At 49.8% G+C, this 19144-nt stretch overlaps 1 protein-coding gene across 1 annotated transcript; it reads left to right on the top strand.

Moving 5' to 3' along the window:
- The first annotated feature begins 8941 nt into the window (after positions 1-8941).
- Positions 8942-15842, top strand: YAE1 (YAE1, ABCE1 maturation factor). Its single transcript, XM_027835748.1, has 3 exons — positions 8942-9076; positions 12507-12628; positions 13388-15842. The coding sequence occupies exons 1-3, from the start codon at positions 8942-8944 to the stop codon at positions 13812-13814; spliced, it is 684 nt and encodes a 227-aa protein (XP_027691549.1). The 3' UTR covers positions 13815-15842.
- Positions 15843-19144: the final 3302 nt, after the last annotated feature.

Below are 19144 nucleotides of genomic sequence, written 5' to 3' on the forward strand. Positions count from 1 at the left end.
AGCTATGATTTATGGCCCCATATATCTACCGTCTAATGAGCTGGTCAGAAAAGGAAATTCTGCCTTAACCAAAGCACCCACATTTGTACTTCCCAAGGGGGTAGAAAAACCTGGGCTTTTACCCAAAGTAAAAGGCTTGACAAGCGCCTGCTAAGCCTTTCTTCTCCTAGGATCAAGTTGCAGCCCAATCTTTCCCCTTAAAAAAAAAAAAAAGTGGCAGGATTCCCAGGGTGATAGAGTCTTTCCTGATCCACAGTCAGTCCAAATTGCCAGATGAACACGGGGTCAAGGCAAGTCAACAAGCATTTGCCAAGTACTTACTATGTGCTAGGCACTGTGCTAAACCCTGAGAATACAAATACAAGCACAAAGAGAGAAATGGGAGTGGCTCGGGAGGATTCAAACACTGTACTTCATGGGCAGCTCACTCTAGCATGCAGAAGAATGCTTCCCTTTTATTGCTACTGTAAATTTCAGAGTAGAGAGTGATAGGACATTGGCATTTCAATTGGAGCGGCTATACACACTCTCGACTCACAGACCTTTGCTCACGCAATCACCCAGACACGCTCTCTCCTTGGCCAGCCCACTCCACTGGCTCATTGAAAGCTTTATGAGAAAAAGCCTGCAGGAGAGCTGGCGATTACTCACCACACTCAAAGGAATGGGGTATTATAAAATCCCTATAAAGAACCCTGGAGCTCTTGTCAGTGTGAATTTGAAATACGTCCCTCAGCAACGCTGATGCTTCAGAAAGAAAAAGACACATAGGGTGGGTGGCCAGGAAATACTCCTGCCTAGAGAACTACGAAGCATACAGGCACCATCCTCCCAGCACTGCCTCTAAATTAAAGATGCCATTCCTTAGGATCCGTGGGCCCGTAGTGCGCCAGGGGTGATAGCCACCTATTTGGCACCTTTTCAATCATTTGACAAACTGGAAATCAGAGCAACCTCAAAGACCGAAAGGACTTGGCAGACGTGATCACGAGGCCCACACTGGAGAAGGGGAATGAGAAAAACAGGGCAATGGAAACCACGGGGTATGCCGTGCTGCACCTCCCAGACCCCAGACGAAGGCAAACTGTGGTCTGAGGCACATGTGTGAAGTGTTTAAGACACCGCTCGATAGAGGCGCCTTGCAAATCTGTCTGATCGGTACAGAGATGGAAGACGCCACTGCTCCTTAGTGGATGATTAAATGTGTAGATCTTTAATGAGCTGGAGCTCTCCACACAGCCATCACTGACAAAAGAGGCCCACGGAGTGGGAGCGTCCCAGAACAGGAGCAGGTTACTGGAATGTCCTACCTCCGACACGCGCTGGCCACAGCCGGAGAGTCACTGAACTCTCCGGGTTCTGGGCAACTATCTGCACGGAGAGAGGGGATTCTCTCGACCTAGAGTTCCCTACAGCAATTGAATCACAGGTCTAATCCCCTTAATTAGCATATTGTCCATTAAGTAATTATAGAAGCAGAGAATCAAAGATTAAGGTCCTGGAAGGGACCTTAGAGGCCATCTGGTCAAATTCCCTAGAGTAACTGGAAACTAAGACACAGGAAGGGGAAAGTGACTTGACCGAGGTCACACAGGTAGTGAGTGGCTGGAGCTGGGTTTGGATGCGAGTCCCCCGACCTGTGCCAGCACATTGCTCTCATTATTTGAAGGGTTGCCGGCATTTCAAGCATACGATGACAGAATCATAAGAACTACTGAGAAATGAAGCCAACATCAAGAATTGAGGAATCGATCGAAGGGCAGAATGTAGTCACTGAATCTGTGAATATTCTCAGCCGTATTAGAGGCAGGTACCACCTCCCAATGAAGAAGTCCCTCCTGCAGAATCTTCAACAGTCTTGAATACTTCCAAAGACAAGGAACTCACTACTTTGCAAGACAAACTGTTCCATTTTCATGCAATCCTAATTGTTAGAAAGTCCTTGCTCCCAAGCCTACCTCCTTGTCACATCCACTTGTTAGTTCTAGTGGTGTCCTCTAAAGGACCAAGAGTGTGTTCCTCCCTTCACATTTGCTCTTCAAATATTCAAGAAGAGCTATCACGTCTCCTGAAATCTCATTCCCCAGCTAAATATCCCAAGTGCCTTCTTTGGATTCTCAAAGGACATGTTTCCTAGAATACTTTTCATCTTGATCACTCTGGACGCTTACATATGTATGTGAATGTCGTCTTCTTCGGTAGAATGTAAGTTTCTTGAGGTCAGGGACCTCATTTCACATTTGTGTATCCTCAATACTTAGCACAGTGCCTGGCATAAAGTTAGTGCTTAATAAATGCTTATCAGTTGGTCGGCTGATTAAGGGAGTTCTAGCTTGTCAATATTCCAAAAGTATGGCAGCCAAACCAGACACAAGACTGCAAATGTGGTCTAAAAAGACAAAGTGACATCATTGTGTCCTTTGATTTAAACATGAGACTTAGAAATGGCTCCAAAAAGAAAAAACAAAAACGGCAAGAATAGCTGGGCCAAAGAAATCTGTGTAGAGGTGGTCCAGCTCAATGAAAACTGATGATCAAGAAATATTAAAAAGGAGGAGGCCCAAATGTTTGGGAGAAATCATCGGGCTGACAATGGAAAGAGCACTGGGTTTCAAGTCAGAGAACCTAAGTTTAATTCTGTCCCCTAATACTATTTGTATGATACTGCGATCTTAACCTCCCTGTGTCTCAGTGTCACCATCTGTAAAAACAAAGTTCAACTATATGGCCTCTGAGGAAACTCTAACCTTTAGGTCCTGATCCTATGATTATCATTATCGTATAAAAATAATAACAAATGCCAATGACTCTAGACTAATATGACCACTTTCCCATCTCTACAAAATGTTTATGAGGATAAGTTACACACATATCAAGGGCATCCGTGATGAAGGCATGAGGAGGGAAAAGACAGGATTTGGCGAGTGAGATTCTACAGATGACTCATATCTTTACAGTCACTTGACTAACTGAAAGGTGCAGAGAATACAGAATCCAACTGTATTTCTTCTTCATTGACCATGATAAAACATGTTATTTGGCAGAGCAAAGCCTCCCATCAAAGGTTCTCCTCCAACAAGGGGTCTCTCAGGCATATGTGAAAAATTATATAACTCTCCTTAAGAGATATAATAATAATAATGGTAATAATAACAAGCATAATAATAATAGTTTGCATTTCTATAATCAGCTTAAAGTTTACAAAGCTCTTTACACAGATTACCTCATTTGATCCTCAAAACAATCTAGGGAGGTGGGACCTATTATTATTTCCATTTTACAGATAAGGAAACTGAGGCTGGGAGATATTGAATAGCTTGCTCAGGGTCACACAGCTGGAAAGAGCTCACTTTGGCAGCCAATCCTCTAATTATTCATATTAAGCAAGGCTAGAAACAGAGCAACGTCACCTCACTAAGGGTATTATCCAGCATGGAATACAGATGGAAGAGGCTGTCCTATGGGTGGTAAGGTTCTCTGCATGTTCCAATTGATAAGTTCATTGAGCTTAACCTATCAAGCCCCACAACACTGCAGAAAGGACCACCTCAGTGAAATCATAGTCACTTAAAACAATCTGCCTTAATTATATACATGAAAGGCCTGGATCCAGGTTCTGTCTCTGGCACATTCTGGTTGTGTGACTCAGGGCAACTCCACCTCTCAGGGCTCCAGACTGTTCTCTAAGACTTTAAGCGGCTGATCAGCATGAGTAGAAGGAACTTCCTCACCTTAGGAGTTGCTCATATCAAGGAAATCCCATATGCCATCCCTCTCTCTATCCCTGAACTGGGCCCAAAATTGAACAGGAGAATTGAATTTCCCTTGGGAAAGCTCTTCACAACCTGTCTCCTTCCTACTCTTCCCGTCTCGTTCTACCGCTCCCTCTTCCCTGCCCCCGCCATCCCCGGTCACACATGTATTCTGTACCCAATGGTGGCGCTGACCTCTTTGTTGATCCTTGGACGGGACACACCACTTCCTAACTCTGGTTCTCCACCACATCTGAAATTCCCTCCCTCCTCATCTCATCTCCTGGCTTTTCCAACATCCTTCCGGTAAAATCCCACCTCCTACAAGAAGCCTTTCCCACCCTCCTTAACGTTAGTGCCTTCCTTCTGTCCTTCCTTCTGATCTTTAATCTATCCTATTTGTAATAATGTCCCAAATGTCCCAAAAACCACAAAGTGATGAATGATATGGATGAAGAGGGAGAGAGGGAAGGGCAAGGGAGAAGAGGCTGAAAAGTACAGGCCAATCAGCTTGACTTTTATTCCTATGGAATTCTAGAATACATTCCAGATCAACCCAAAAAGTAGCCTTTAATGGATCCACATCAACCCCAACAGAGATCTCTAGTAGAGTGGGAGATAATGAGTTCCTTTTCCTTTCTAGAAGTTTTCAAGAAAATAATAAATGACCACTTACCATCAATGTTGGAGAGGGGTTCTTGCTCAGCTTCGGGTTGGACTGAGATCTGATCTGAATGTAAAATTCTATGATTCTGGGATTCTATGTACCCTCTCCCTCAGCAACGACCATTGTTATTTTGTATGACACATACCATCCAACTGTCACTGCCGGGGACATTACAGTGACATGAAGGGCTTAAAGACAATGCATATATTGTTCAAAGAGTATACTATACAACCAGCCAGTATCCTAAGACTGATCTCTTGTTTGCAAGTATGTTAAGTCACAACTCTAACATTTCAATGAACACGGTGGATTCCCCAGATAAAGCTACCCTAGATCCAAAGCACTCTGTAGTTCTGTATCCCCTCAAAAATCATAGCTTATGAGCCCCTACCAATGCGTTGACCTTCATTAGTCAGCCGAAGATACGATTCGTTCAAAGCAGATGCATCTAAATAAGTCCAGAGAGTGAGTCGAGGGATGAGTGAAGCCAAACATACCTGAAGCCCTTCTTGAAATTGGGGCAAAATAAAGACAGAGCACCCTAGGTCCTGACTATAAAACTTCATTGATGAAGAGAACCCTGAAGATCATTTAGAAAATGTGCTAAATGCTTTGGCCACTGCTGGTACCATGGTGGTGCTTCCCCATCAGGAATCTGTGGTATCCTTGGTATGAGAACTCCTTCCATCAAGAAAGACTAAAATCCATGTTTTAGCTTAGCAAATAAGTCTTGGTAGTTAACTGCCTGCTATTCCAAAGTTAAATTCCAAAGTGCCCGTGATCACAGATTTAGTGTCAGAGATGCAGATTTGAACCCATGTCTTCTTAGCTCCAAGTTCAGCTCTCTAGTTGCTGAATCATGATGACACTTTTCTACCAAGATTGCTATAAAAATTAAATGTTTTCCCCTGAGGCTGGCTGTTTTTGCAGTCTAAACTCATAAACCAATATAGTATAACACTCAATAGGACTGATGAACATTGCAGAAACCCTACTCCTAAAATACCGTTTTAGGAGGGACTTGGAAGAGTAAAGAGCATCTATATTATTGGACTGGATAGTCAACATTCTGTGAACATCCCAACAGGCTAGAAGCTTAGCAAAAGATACTAGGAAAGGTCATAGCCCTCCTGTAATTTACCACATTAAAAAACAAGTTGTAGTTTTGCAAAAGGCCCAAATCTGTATGCAGAAGAAGACAAATTGGAACAATAGAATAGGAAGAGAGGAATGATTTTTTAAGGGCCATAAGACTTTGAAAGGGTAAGGGTAAAATACAAGCAGAAGTGTGGATGGAAAATAAAATACCATCAAAAAGCTAATAGAGTAGAATTTATGGAAAAGATACTGAACTAAAAGGAAAGGTGCACAGAGCACAGCGGAGGAAGAACTTCCTCGGCAGCATCCTGGATCCTTAACTTTGTCACTTCTCAAAGCCCTTCATCAGGAAGCTGCATCTGCTGCCAATCACCAAGGACAACTGGGGTGGAGATCTGTTAGGTGCTACATCATTCACAGACAATGAGGACGCACTCCTCTGGAGGTCCCAAGCTCTCAGCTGTACTTCCATGTGCCTAAGGCCTGGATGGGTGACAACCAGTTAAGAGAGCACTGGGAACCCTGGAGTTTCTACAGCATGGTGGGGCTAGAAACCAGACTGAAAGGGGTTGAAAAGTGAATGGGAATTTGGCAATGGAAGGGAAGAAAAATAGAGGATGACGGGCTGAGGCTTTGGCTGGGTCAATCCATGACCCAAACTGGCTCAGACCTGAGCGTTTGTAAAATGCGGGGAAGAAACCAGTTAAACAGTTAGGGAGAGATGGAAAGGGATGGAGACACTCAGGAGAGACAGCAGACAGAGAGAAGAGAAAATGACTGATGAGGCAAGCTTCTGAAGGAACTTCGGAAGCCAGAGACTCCGACTGGCAGCCATGACAACACCCCATCTGGGACCCTGACGTCTTCAATTTCTTGACCAAAAGCTCTCCATTCAAAGCAGAGCTTTCGTACTTTGTCCTGGAAGCATCATTCCTTCCTAAGTCACCAGAAGGGAGTAACAGTCTGAAGGATTCTGTCACATGGCACAGTAGGAAGCATTCTGGTCTCAGAGTCAGAGGACTTGGGGTCAAATCATGACCTGTACCACCCATGTGCTCAGACTCTCTGGGCTTTAGCTCACAGCTGCAAAAGGGGGCAAACTAGATGCCCTCTAAAGGCCCTTTCAGCTCGGTCTAGGACCTAGATCTGGTCCACACCCAGACACATTTATCGAGCATCTACTTAATGGGAAGAGTATCAGCTTGGAATTCAGAGGGCCTGGCTTCAAGGTCCCAGCAGTGCCTGACTAGCTGTGTGACCCTGGGGAAATCATTTGTGTAAGGGAGGAAATAAGCACGTATTAAGGGCCTACTACATGCCTGTCACTGGGCTAAATGTTTTCACTTCATCCTCAAAACAACATGGTGTTGTTATTCTCCCCATTTTACATTGGAGGAAACCGAGGCAAACAGGTGAAATGACTTGTCCAGCGTCACCTCAGGTCTTGTTGCCCCCGGGGCAGGCTATGTGCTTTGTGCCCCCCCCAAGCTGCCTCAACAACTTGTTCTCTTTTGAGTCCTGAGACTTCTCCTCAAAACTAGATCAAATCTTTGTCCCACTCAAAGGGTTATTAGGAGGCTCCGATGAGATCCGTGATGGGAAAGCTAAGCGTTATCAATTACATAAGTTATCACTGAGGGCCAGGCTGTGTGGGGGCTACAAAGAGAACCAAGGCAGAATCCCCCACCTCTATGAACTTATCACCCGGCAAACCCAGAAGCAAACAGTCACCCCCAAATGCATCCAGTTTATAGACTCCTGCTTGTGGTCTTCTCAAATCCCGGCGGGAGAATTCATTTAGCCCAAGTTGAATTTCACTGGACTCCATTCAGTGGGAGAGCCTAGAAGAGGTCAGCATGATGGAGGACGCATGATAGGGGGACCGGTAAGAACTAGTCTCCGCCCTCACGGAGCTTACACACTTCGGGCAGGAGTGTGTAGGGGAGATTTTCATAAAAACAGAACACGTGTGGTGCCGAGTGGGGTAGAATGATCACAAGGCAGGGATGATGAAAGATGGTGAAGCTGGACAGAATGTGTCCAGTCGGGAAGGGGTTAGAGGAAGTAGTGCCTGAGCGGAAGGACAAAGGCAAAAAAGACTGAGGGGCATGGGGTTATGGAACCTGAACCCCAAAAAGGAAAAGACCCCCAGTCCTTGAACTTCTCTTACATTTCGGCTGCCCTGTCCCTGGCACTTTCCTGAGGCATGGGGCCGATCCCAGTACAATCCTTTTAAGCCCCAACCACTCCCCTCATCGCCCGCACCTGAACCACCCCAGGCTACTTGCCACTCCTGGATCCCAGCCAGACCTTCCCAGTCTTTTTCTGTATAAAAGTACCAATCTTACCCCCATTAAATTTGGAAGATTCTTAGAATCCCACCCGCTTCTATTGGCGGCACAATAAACTCACGGCTCTGACTGAAAGAAGCCTTGAGTGGCCTAACTCTTTCGAGGCAGACCCGCTTTGAATCCTTGCATTTCAGGGCTGAGCTCTGGATGCCTCCTCCAGGAAGACCACCCGGACCGCCCTGCATTCAGTCATTGCTGCTTCCCCCATATAGACCATAAGCTCCCCGAGGGCAGGGACTGCTCCCCTTTTGTCCATTACCCCCATCACCGAGCACAAGGCCGGACACATAGTAGGTTTAATGGAGCTCCACAGCTGGAAGAGACTTCCCAGGGGAGGGCACTCCCTCCACCAGGCTCACAGCCACCAGGCAGGACTCGAACCTCCAGATCTGCCTTTAAGGCTCCCCACGGGTATGACCCAGGGCTCCGAGCCTCAGTTTCCCCCTCCCTCCCAGCAGTTGTTGGGGCAAGAGTGGTTTAGAAGGGATAGCTGTCATACAGCCGGCGTGGCCTGCCGGCTGCTCAGCTTTCGGCTAGGGGGAGGTGGGGCAGCGATTGCCCTTCACAAAGATGGCGACCGTGAAGCAAAAACTTCTGTCCACCCCGCCACCAGGATCCCATCCGCATATGCGCAGAACAGTAAAGAGGGAGGGAAGCGACGGAGAAGCCCTTGCCCTTCACAAAAATGGCGATCGCAGAAGGAAAAACTTGTCAACTCGGGCCACCAAGCCCTTCTTTCTGCGCGTGCGTAGAGTAGTAAGGGAGGGGTGGGACATAGCCGAGTGTGCCCTTCAGAAAGATGGCAGTCATAGTACCAGGGTGGCCGTGCCTGCCCGCCCCAAAGATGGCCATCACAGACCAGGCGGTCCCACTTCGGTTCCTTCCGGGGCATAAGCATGAGAACATTAGCAGCGCCTGCCCTCTCCAAAGATGGCCGTGCGGCCGCACACCGCTGGGGGACTTCGCGGCGGCGCTCTGAGAACGAAAGGGTGGGGCTCTGGGACTCGCCCCACGATCCCCGGAAGCAGGGGCGGGCACTTCCGGGGGCGGGGTCCGGCTGTGGCGGGGTCGCCATGTCGTGGCTGAGGGCGGCATGCGCGAGACCCGGGCAGGACGGGAGCGCGGACGCGGACGTCTTCGACGACGAGGCAGACGAGACGCTGCCGGCGCAGCGGGAGTGGAAGAAGCGCGTGGAGCGGCGCGTGCGGGTGAGGCCCTGTAGCTCGGAGAGGCGGGGGCCGCGGTGGGGTGTGACGGAGGGCTGGGGCGGAAGTGACGTGTGCGGCCGAGTAGCCAGTAAGTAGTTTCAGGGGCGGGACTTGGATGCCGGGGACGCCTGCACGTGGCGGCCAGCCCCTCCCCTGGGCCTGGCTCCCTGGCTTTGACCTTGATGCATCAGGACCCCTTCCCGCCCCCCACCCCCTCTGCCTCCTCCTCCTAAATGTCTCCTAAGAGCGTGGAGCGCATGCGCGCCCTGGGGCGAAGGCAGACCTGGGGGTATTTGTTTACAAATAAAAGGCACGTGCACGTGTACGCGCCTCACCCCGAGGTCCCAGGGCTGAGTCTGCGCAGTCCTCTGCCAGCTGGGAGGGGGGCGGGGGATTATGCGCCCGATAATTGGCGGCTGTGGAGCACGGAGCACCTCCGACCTATTAGAATCCGCTCCTGAACATTCAAACTCGTGTGAGAAGCCTGACCCGGGAGGCTGGTGGGAAACTTACAACTTCGTAAACAGGGGCGGCCCAGCAGATCGATACTTAGAGTGACTTTGTTACCACCTCGTTACAGTTCAAAGCGTGCTTTTGTTTCTTTTCACTGGGTGAAAATCCCTTTTTATTTTTGTTCCTTGTATTTTCTTTTGTTCTTATTTATCTGTATTCATGGGAGTTAAAATGTAAAGAAAAAAAGACAGAATTCTTTGCCTTCTTGGTGTCGTGGACCCCTCTGGCAGTGTGGTAAAGAGAAAGATGATGGCGCCTTCTCAGAATCGTGTTTTTAAATGTGTAAAATTATAGGAAACCGAAAGTGAGTGAAAGGATGATCTTTTTTTTTTTTTTCCCATCCAAGTCCATAGAACAAGTGATTAGAGAGGAGGGAAGCAAGGGCCAGTAACTGCAAATGAAGGCCAAAGAGTAGCGGGGTCCTGTAAGGTAAGATAAGGTCGGCAGTGCTGATGTCAGCACGAGCCCAGGCTGGGGTGGACCCGCAGAGGACTTTTTTCTAAGCTATGTTGGGCATTGGAGAGAAGGGATGAGGCCACTACTCAGAGGCGATGGGCAGATGCTAGCAGAAGACAAATATGTACAGCTGTTGCTTTGCTCTGAGAATGATCTTTGGACCGTGAAGGTTAGAATACAAAGCTGAAATTCAAGGTAATTAAGGTGATGATGAGAATAATGAGCTGCTTTCCTGAATTCAAGTCCCGGTTCAGGACCGGCTACACCCAGGGACCTGAAGGAACTGGCACCTGGGATGCCAGAGGACACTATCAGTGACAGTCTTAGAAGATTTGTCAAGAGTCAATTCCGCAAGCATCTATTAAGTGCCTACTGCGTGCCAGGCACTGGAAATGCAAAGAAAGGCAAAGGCCAAAACAGCCCTGGGAGCTCAGCCTGATGGGGGAAGTAACTTGAAGCAACCCAAGTCATTTGAGAGTTTATTTTCCGAATTGAAGCAGTTGCATGTTTTTATTAGCAACTTCGTTTTCGCTCTTACGTGGGCAGCCACACCATTGCATGTTCGCACCTCAGCGAAGTAGAGAAGAGCTGGGCCGGGCATTGGCCTCAGGCTTGTGCTGTAGACAGCCTTGGAGCCCAAAGGAAGGAAGAGACAGAAAGTACCCCCTTCCACCTCACCAGGCAGAAAAATGTATTTTCAGCCATCCCCAGCAGAAGATCACAGGTTTTGGTGGTCGCAGGACTCTGACCCCCTGTTTCCTGTAGAATCACATTTTTCCTTTCATGCTGTTTTCTAGGAACATTAGTTACCCTTGTGAAAGTTGAGGATTGACTGTAGGTACATGAGCGTGGCTCAAGTAGGGAAAACCCTGATTTCAGAATCCCTGGACCTTCTGGAGACCTCAAGGATTCCTTGTGTTACTGTGGACAAGTCCCCGCACCCCTGGGCCTCAGTGGCCCCATTTGTAAAATGAAGGGGTTAGGCAGGACCAGGCCTTCTTAGGAGCCGCCCAGCTCCAAATCCATGATTCTGTGTGATCGTGTGGAGGCCACCCTTGACAATAACATAGTTAACTTTATAACTGGTCATCTGGCAGGAAGAACATTGCCTGGCCCACCCACCAGTGCCAGAGTGGTCGCCATTCCAGGCTTTCCTAGCAGAGGGCTCGCTGATGGCTGCCATGTTCTTTTATTTGGTCTGAAATTCAGGCCAGGCTCATGCACTAGGTGCTGTTATCCCCATCTTACAAAAGCAACGTCGTCCCTGGCCTCAAGGAGTTTCTCAGCTGCTGGACTGAGCTAAGAGATTGCTTCCCACCTTGGGCAGGAGATGAGAGAGGGACCAGCTTGGATCCCAGCCAGGAAGAGCGTGGCTAGGACCACAACTAGACTCTTGCCCATGGGTGGTGCATCCTCTTGCTCTCTGCCTCGCATGGAGGGAAGGCACCAGGAGGCCTGGCCATGCAGTCCTGCTTTCTTCCTCCCTCCTCATTCTCCTGGGGCTGCCTATAGGAGCAGGGACCTTTATAACTCGGGGGTGGGGACTTCTCTGTGAATCTTCAATTTCAAGCATTCTCAGGACTGGTGCCTGGAAGATCTCCAGAATTCTGGCCTCCAGCAGGTTTGTGGCGGGGGGGGCCTGGTGCCTGAAGACTTGAAAATAGTTTAGTCTAGAGAAGTAAAAGTAAAGTAAAGACAGTAAAGAGGACGTACAGGTTATCACCAGACACTTGTATGGCTCTGTAAGGTTTCTCCTTGTCCTGCTAGGGTCCTGAGGGCACACGTCCCATTGGGTGCAAGGTCCTGAGATGCCTGTTTGAGCTCCATGTCCTAATGATTATTGCTCTCCAAAGGGAAAAGACTGCCCTGAAAGGTACTGAGTTCCCCATCACTGGTTTTGTGGTGTGGCAAGGGGAAAGGCTTTTTCAATGGATGCTGAATGATCACTTCCTAAGTATATCATAGATCACATGCCCATTCAAGTCAGGGTTTAACTAGATGAGTTCTAAGGTCCTTCCAAGGCCATGGCTCTGACCCCGTTACTGGATGCCAGCCACACTCCTCTGAACTCACCTCGGCCTTTCTCTGTTCTTCCTAAAATATTGTTTCCAGAACTGAATACAAGAGTCCAGACATCATCTGGCCACAACCCTTGAGAAAAGATAAATAGTATATCCCCTGGAGCCTGGGGAAACAGGCCCCTTTGACTGTGGGTGTCCTGCTCCAATCCCAGGCACCCTTTGGGAAGGGACGTTCACAAGGATACTCAAAAGGCCCCAGGACTTTCCCCCCATGATTGCAGTGACTAAGAGGGGAGGCAGTGGGCCACACAGGAGCCACCACAGGGGCCCAGACCCCGTCCTGTCTTCTTGAGTGGGTCTGGAGCTCAGTGCTTGGAAATACTCTTCCCTTGCAGCTGCTCCTTAGAACGGTGATTTCTTTCTGGTTGCCTTGCTTCTAGGAAGGTTATAGAGATGGTGTGGATGCTGGAAAAGCCGCCGTCCTTCAGCAGGGCTTCAATCAAGGTTATAAGGAGGGTGCCGAAATCATTGTCAGCTATGGGCAGCTCAGAGGAACCTTAAGGTAACCCCTAAAAACCTGTTTCCTTTAGGGAGCCATAATTTGTGAGCAGCTTCACCCTTAACTATTTCAGCCTGGAAACTTACTAGAAACTGTTGTGGAAGAAGTATCTGAAAACAAATGAATATACTGTCTTCCTGTGTCACAGAAATTCAGCTCCTGTTTTGGGGGGGAGGGAGTCAGGGAGGGATAGGAACATGGTTGGTTTTCTTGTATTTGCTCCTTTGTGGGCTACTCAGCTCAGAGTGAGGTGGAGAGAGCCCTGGGCCTAGGATCAAGAAGACCGGAGTTCAGATCTGCCCTCAGGCACTTCCTAGCTCTGTGACCATGGGCAAGTCAATTCACCTCTGCTTGCCTCAGCTTCCTCATCTGTAAAATGGGGATAATAATAACCCCTACCTCCCAGTGTTGTGGTGAGGACCAAATGAGATCGTGTTTGTAAAGTGCTGAGCACAATGCCTGGCACACAGTAGGTACTAGATAAATGTTATTCTTTTTAAATCCGCTTTGCCCCCCGACTCCTCCTAATAAAGTACCATTTCATAAGGGAAAATAAAATCTGTTAGTAATATTTGGTGTTGAAAATCAAAGGGTCATGAGATTTAGCCATATTACACAGATTTAAAGAAAAAGCCTTTGATTGCCCCCAAAACACAGGCTCTGTGTTTGGCATGCAGGGGTAACTTCCGTCAGAGCCGGCGGGATCTCTGAGAGTGCCCTTGACGTTTCTGCTGTGTAACTCTTACTTTTGTGCTTGCCCAGCGCTCTGCTCTCCTGGTGTGGCCTTCAGGATCGTGGCTCACCTTGGATCGAGCCCCTGAGTGACCTTCTGGACGCCGTGGGCCAGTGCGAGCAGTCTGTGCTCCAGCGCCTGACAGCCGCCCCTCCCCAACCCCACGTGGCAGATTTGTTGGATTCCATCCAGGACATGGACCTTTGTCCCTCAGCCCCGGCCTGTGAAAAGAGCGAAGAGGAAGGCCTCGGGAGATTTGACACTGACTTGAACACAGACTGCCGCCAGGAGGCCGACCCCAGCCGCAGTCCCCTTTCTCCAGGCCATAGAACACAGAGGGGGTCGCGTCCTGCGAAGCCAAGCTTCTCCTGGATTGCAGAACAAACCGCCAGCATCGTGGAACAGCTGGGCTTGTCTGCGGACATCCTGCAGAACATCGGGCGACCAGGAAACTAGCTTCACTTTTTGTCACAAATAATATTTTTAAATCCATTTTATAGATTTGATTTGATTTTATCAACAGTTGGACCAAAATATTTATTGAATTCTGCTTTAATCTGTTCAGCCGTTACTGGTGCGCTTGCAGACATTTAAACTTGATGTGGCAGAAGCTTCTCTCTCCATGTCCCCGCCCTCTGCCCTTCACCTCCCACTGTGTCTGCTGCCTTGTCTTACGAATGAGGAATTGGGGGAGGGGGGAAGATTCCTCAATCCCAGAAGAGTTTTCCCCCAACTCTTTTGTAATTATGAGTCTGATGCACTTTTGTAAGTCCATTCTCATCATAACACCATCATTGGGTGCTTACTGGAATTCTCAGCCTTAATAACAAAAGCGGACCAGGGCTAAGCACACATTTCTTCCATGATGTCCTTACTTCTGATCTCATCACAGAATCAGAAATTAGTCTGCCCAGCCCCCACATCTGGCGCACCTGAATCATAGGAACTTGTATTCTGTGCATGTATAGATGAAACCACTCACGTTTCTGTAGATCGTTACAGCTTGTAAGTTGCATCACTCAGCAGCAGCCCAGAGAAGTAGGTCATGGCAATATTATGATCCCCATTACGTAGATGAGATCCCTGTGGACACACGGTACCTGGTGATCTTAGACTCGGGCCAAAGTCTTCTCCAGCCATTATGGCACGCCACCCCCAGCCATCCCAGTAAAAATGGGGGCAGTGGTAAATACCATCCCTGACGTTTGCTTGCCGACCAAATTAGTTATGGAATTAGAAGATGCCCTCCTGGTTGGCATGCCTCGCCCCAACAGCTGCCTACATCTCCTCATTCACTTCCTCATGAGTGACATCTTTGTCTGTTTGAATCTTCTCCGTGACGGGAGCTCACTACCTCGTGAGATCTTCTCAGGGTGCTCTGATTGTCAGGAAGTCCTTATGTTCCTTTAGCTGGTCGCCACTCTGCCCTCTGCTGCCGCAAAAAATTAGGTTAATCCGGGGAGGGGTGAACCACCCAGTAACTGTAGACCCACCTGCAATCTTTGGTTAACCTCAGGATGGACCTTGTTGCCTTTTCATTTAAGCGAACAAAGTGGGGCAGGATTTTGATGGCCATCAGCAACTGTAAGTTAGGGAAGACTTTTCTGGAATTTTGTGTGACCGACCCCTCTTTGAGCCACAGCATGGTGTGGTGGACGGTGCCTGGCCTGGAGTCAGAAGACACACGCAGGCCCCTGGGCTCCTTATCTCGAGCCCATCCCTGCCTCCTTGGCCTGAACGTCACATCCCCCACGTCTGCATCCTTTGCTGGGCACGGGGTTGCTACTGGCCGCTATGGGCTCTTGTGGCTCTTGGAGTGAGGTCTTCTCCCCAGCGCCAGCCAACAAGCTGCCCACAGTCTCCCCTAGCTCAAAGTTCTTCGGGCAGCAGTAATTGGATTGTCTCAGTGCAGTGGAGGGCATTAGTCAGCTCAGTCCTGGTCCTCAGGCATCCTGGGGGTGAAGCTTCCTAGATGTCTCCCAGTCCCTTGGGAAGGTCCACACCACCAGCACCCGGGTTCTCCTGAAGCTTTGGGGTTAGTCTGCAGCCCTGGCTAGTAGCTGGGGCAGTCACAGCCTGCTGGTGGTGGCCACCCCTGCTCAGAAAAGCAGAAGGGAATGGCTGGGGTCTGAAAGGTTCTCCTTTGGCCCACCCCCTCAGCTTTGGAAAGGGAGGGAGCAATTCTTGGCCCCTCCCAAGTGGAAATCCCAAAGCAGCCCATTATCTGAGTCAGAGGGCCCCGCTAAGGGAGGGTCCGAATGCCAACAGACATCCTCACACACACACTTGGCTACAGTTAGGCCAGGAATGTTTCCCCACTAAACTGAGCTGCTTAGGGGCAAGGATTGTTCTTTGTGTGCCCAGCAGAGGCACACATTAGGTGCTTAATAAATGCTTGTTGACTGACTAACTACAAATTACCTTTTTTACATTTGAGCTCATCAATAAATTCTCCCTGTGAAGCCACATTGGTTTCTTTCTATACATTGTGTGCCTTATTGGGGTCATTTTCACTGTATGCTTGATAATTTCCCCGGGGGAGGGGGGAGGTCTCCAGCACTTGGGGAGATCCTTGTCAGAGGATATGGAGAAGCATTGCACAAACCACTGGAGGGAGGGCATGCCCACCTTGATAAAGTGAGAGCCATGGGAGTCTAGGGAATGTGAAAACACGCCCTGAAAAAAAAAAAAAACACCCTGGAGAAAAGCAGCTATGCAGGGCTTTTTCTTAATGGGCAGTGACCCAAGCATTTTCCCAAGTTGTTTGGCTCTCCGAGGACCTGTGCCTTCGGCTTGAGGTCTGCTTCCCAGGGTGTGGTCATTGGTACAGATTTATCAGCGCTGGGCCAGGCATTAGCCCTCCTGGTCCCAAACACTGGAAGAGAAAACTCCTCTTCATCATCTCAGCTGGAGCTCAGCTGGCCTTGGCTTCAAACCCTCCCTTGAGAAGAAGACCATCGCCACCAGATGGCTCCAGAGGAGAGAGTGAGGCCAGTGACTGCACAGTCTAACGCTACCCTCACCCTCAAATCCAGTTCACTTGCAAGTCATGGCACCACCTTCCAGAATGAAGGACGAACAAGGACCACACCACAGTGCATTCCACTTGGAGAGCACTCTCACTTAACGTTCAGAAATGTTGCCTTTTATCAAGTCTAAACCTGAGTGTGTAAACCTCTGAACTGGACGCCCGAGAGAAATCAGAGCATCACACCCAATTGACTTTAATTGAGAGCGCGTTTATTTGAGCCGGCCGGCGACGGACCCCAGGCATGCATCCCAGGGGCCGTCCCACCGAGGGTTTCATTTGAGATATTTATACTGTCCGGTTACAAAACAGGGGTGCCGGGAAGGGAACAGGGTCCGGTGGGGTGCCGGGAAGGGAGCAGGGTCCAGTGGGGTGCCGGGAAGGGAACAGGTTATTTACAGAACAGGATGTTGCACCCCCCCCCTTGAGGATTTCACCCAGGGTGTTGTAACAGCCGTTAGGGGAAGCTGAGCCAGAGGCCCCGGGGCGTGGTGCCCCTGGGTCCCTAACGGAGGGTCTATCACATTCCCCCCTTTTCAAGAGCAAGTTATACAGGGGACTCAACAGAGTCCAGGGGTGCTGACTCTTCCAAATCCAGGGGTGTATAGGATTTGCGTAGGACAAACAGTTTCAGAGACTGTATACGCTGCTGGATGTAGCGGGAGAGACAATTCATGATGCAAGGGGCGACCAATAATCCTAGGAGGAGAAGAACCAAGGGGCCCATTATAGCAGAGAGTAGAGTGGTGAGCCAGGGGGACCAGTTATACAAGTCCTGGTACCAGGAGGAGCTGCGGGCTCGGGCTCGGTCCCTATCATCTAACCACTGCCTTAATGCCTGCAGGGATTCCCGGATGACACCTGAACGATTGGTATAGAAACAACAGGTCTCTCCCAGGGCCATATACAACCCCCCCTGTTTCAGGAATAACAGGTCAAGGGCGCGGCGGTTCTGAAGTACCACCTCCGCTAGGGAATCCAGGGAAGTCTCCAGGTGGGAGACTAGTCCCTCCAGAGCTCGTAGGTCCTTATCCACCTGGGTACTGAGGGCCGCATAATCTGCCTTTCCCTGCACTAGGGCGGTTGCTCCCACGGCTGCAGACCCGGCCACCCCGAGCCCCACCAGCAAGGGCACTAAGATAGGGGCTGCCCTTCTGGAGCGGGGTAGGCCGAAGTGTTCAGTGGCCCCCTCCTCGGAATACACATACACTTGTGGGAACACCCTAACTATCACACAGATCTCAGTGGGGCTGAGGAAGTGGCGATCTTGTATACAGGTGGTGAGGCCCAGAGTGCAGGCGAACCAAGTCTCGGGTGGGGTGGTTATCAGGAAGCCCGGCCTATTGGACGAGGATGTGACTAAGATACAGAAGTGCAGGTTGAATTAAATGGGGAAGCTCTCAACGGGTAGTCAGGTCCAAGCAAGCACGTCCCTGTGCCCTGGACGTCATCCAACGTCAATTTAGGCCTATTTGGGTTACAGCGGGTGGGGATTGCTGTGGAGGAGGGGTTCTGCATGGACAAGTTCCCCAGAAATGAACTGTTTAACTCCAAAGCAACCCCCACAAAGTATGGGGGAGCCGGGTTTAGACACAGCCAGCAGGCGGTAGTGACATTGGGGTCGGAGGAATTCAAGAATGCATGGACCGCAGTAAGGGTGTCAAGTATGGAGGCCCCAGGGGCACTGGGTGTTTTCAGAGTCGCCGACCCTGGTGTAGCAGAGGGCTCAGCAGACGGAATCAGATCTATCTTGGCCCGTGGGTTGAGGACAGGGTTGGGGCCTATGGGAAGGGGCTGAACGGGTAGGGCGATCTTTTGTATTGTAAAAAGGACACCGTTGTCCCATCCAGTCATATACAACCTCAACCCCCATGAATGCCCAAGATTCCATGAATCATCCGTGTACTGTTTGACCGTTAAGATCATGGGGTTGCATTTTCCAGGCCAGCAGGAATACGGGAGAGGTGACTGTCTTTCCAAAGTGATGAGCGGGTCTTTTCCACCCCCAGGAATCCAGTCTGCCACTGTCTCACACCCCCATTCTGCGCAGTGGAAACTGCCGTCTCCACGGCAAGAGGGGCTTCCGGTAGCAGGACAGGCATAGAACTGGATGCCCCTGATATTATATTCACCTTGTCCTGCTCCATGTTGGGTGGCTGGTATGGGAATAGTAGGGCAGTGCCCGCCCCCTCCCGTCACAGGGTCCTGCAGGTGCCTATCTCTATTCCATCCCGATCCTAAGAGGGCACAGAGGTCAAACCTGAAGGTAGGCGGGCCATAGCAAGTTAAGGTCTGTATGATGGTGCCATCATTGGTGCGGGATAGAATCCACCTATGTGGCGTGGGGCGGTAGGGGTTACAGACTGCGGGATATTCCTTATAAGCAAAGAGGAGAAGCGAAAGAATCAAGTTTTGGAGAGCCGGAGCCTTAGATCCGACACCGCCTATGCTTTCCATTTCGCGGGCTCAGGCGCCGGAGTCTTCTTGACGTGTGACCGATGTATCCAAGCCTTTCGACCTGCGACTTTCACGGCCGATGGGTTGCAGAGGATCACTTGGTAGGGCCCAGTCCACCGCGGTTCCAGAGCCGATCCGGCAGGCAGTTTGCGGGTGAGGACCCAGTCTCCAGGTGTCAAGGCCTCCGAGGTAGCGGCAGGATTCGAACTTCTCCCTGCAGCCTTCAGGACCGATCGTACCGCGTCTTGGACCTCCCGGAGTGCCTGAAAGGACTTAAGAAGAGTGGGGTTAGTAAAATCCG

The sequence above is a fragment of the Vombatus ursinus genome, unplaced genomic scaffold, assembly GCF_900497805.2.
Source record: "Vombatus ursinus unplaced genomic scaffold, bare-nosed wombat genome assembly UNPS02014817.1, whole genome shotgun sequence".
Lineage (NCBI taxonomy): Eukaryota > Metazoa > Chordata > Mammalia > Diprotodontia > Vombatidae > Vombatus > Vombatus ursinus.

What these genes read in the sequence shown, in the direction of transcription:
- YAE1 (XM_027835748.1), top strand. Translation starts at nt 8,942, where the DNA reads ATGTCGTGGCTGAGGGCGGCATGCGCGAGACCCGGGCAGGACGGGAGC. An exon ending in GCGTGGAGCGGCGCGTGCGG is followed by an intron (nt 9,077 to 12,506) that starts GTGAGGCCCTGT and finishes CCTTGCTTCTAG; the next exon opens with GAAGGTTATAGAGATGGTGT. An exon ending in CAGCTCAGAGGAACCTTAAG is followed by an intron (nt 12,629 to 13,387) that starts GTAACCCCTAAA and finishes GTGCTTGCCCAG; the next exon opens with CGCTCTGCTCTCCTGGTGTG.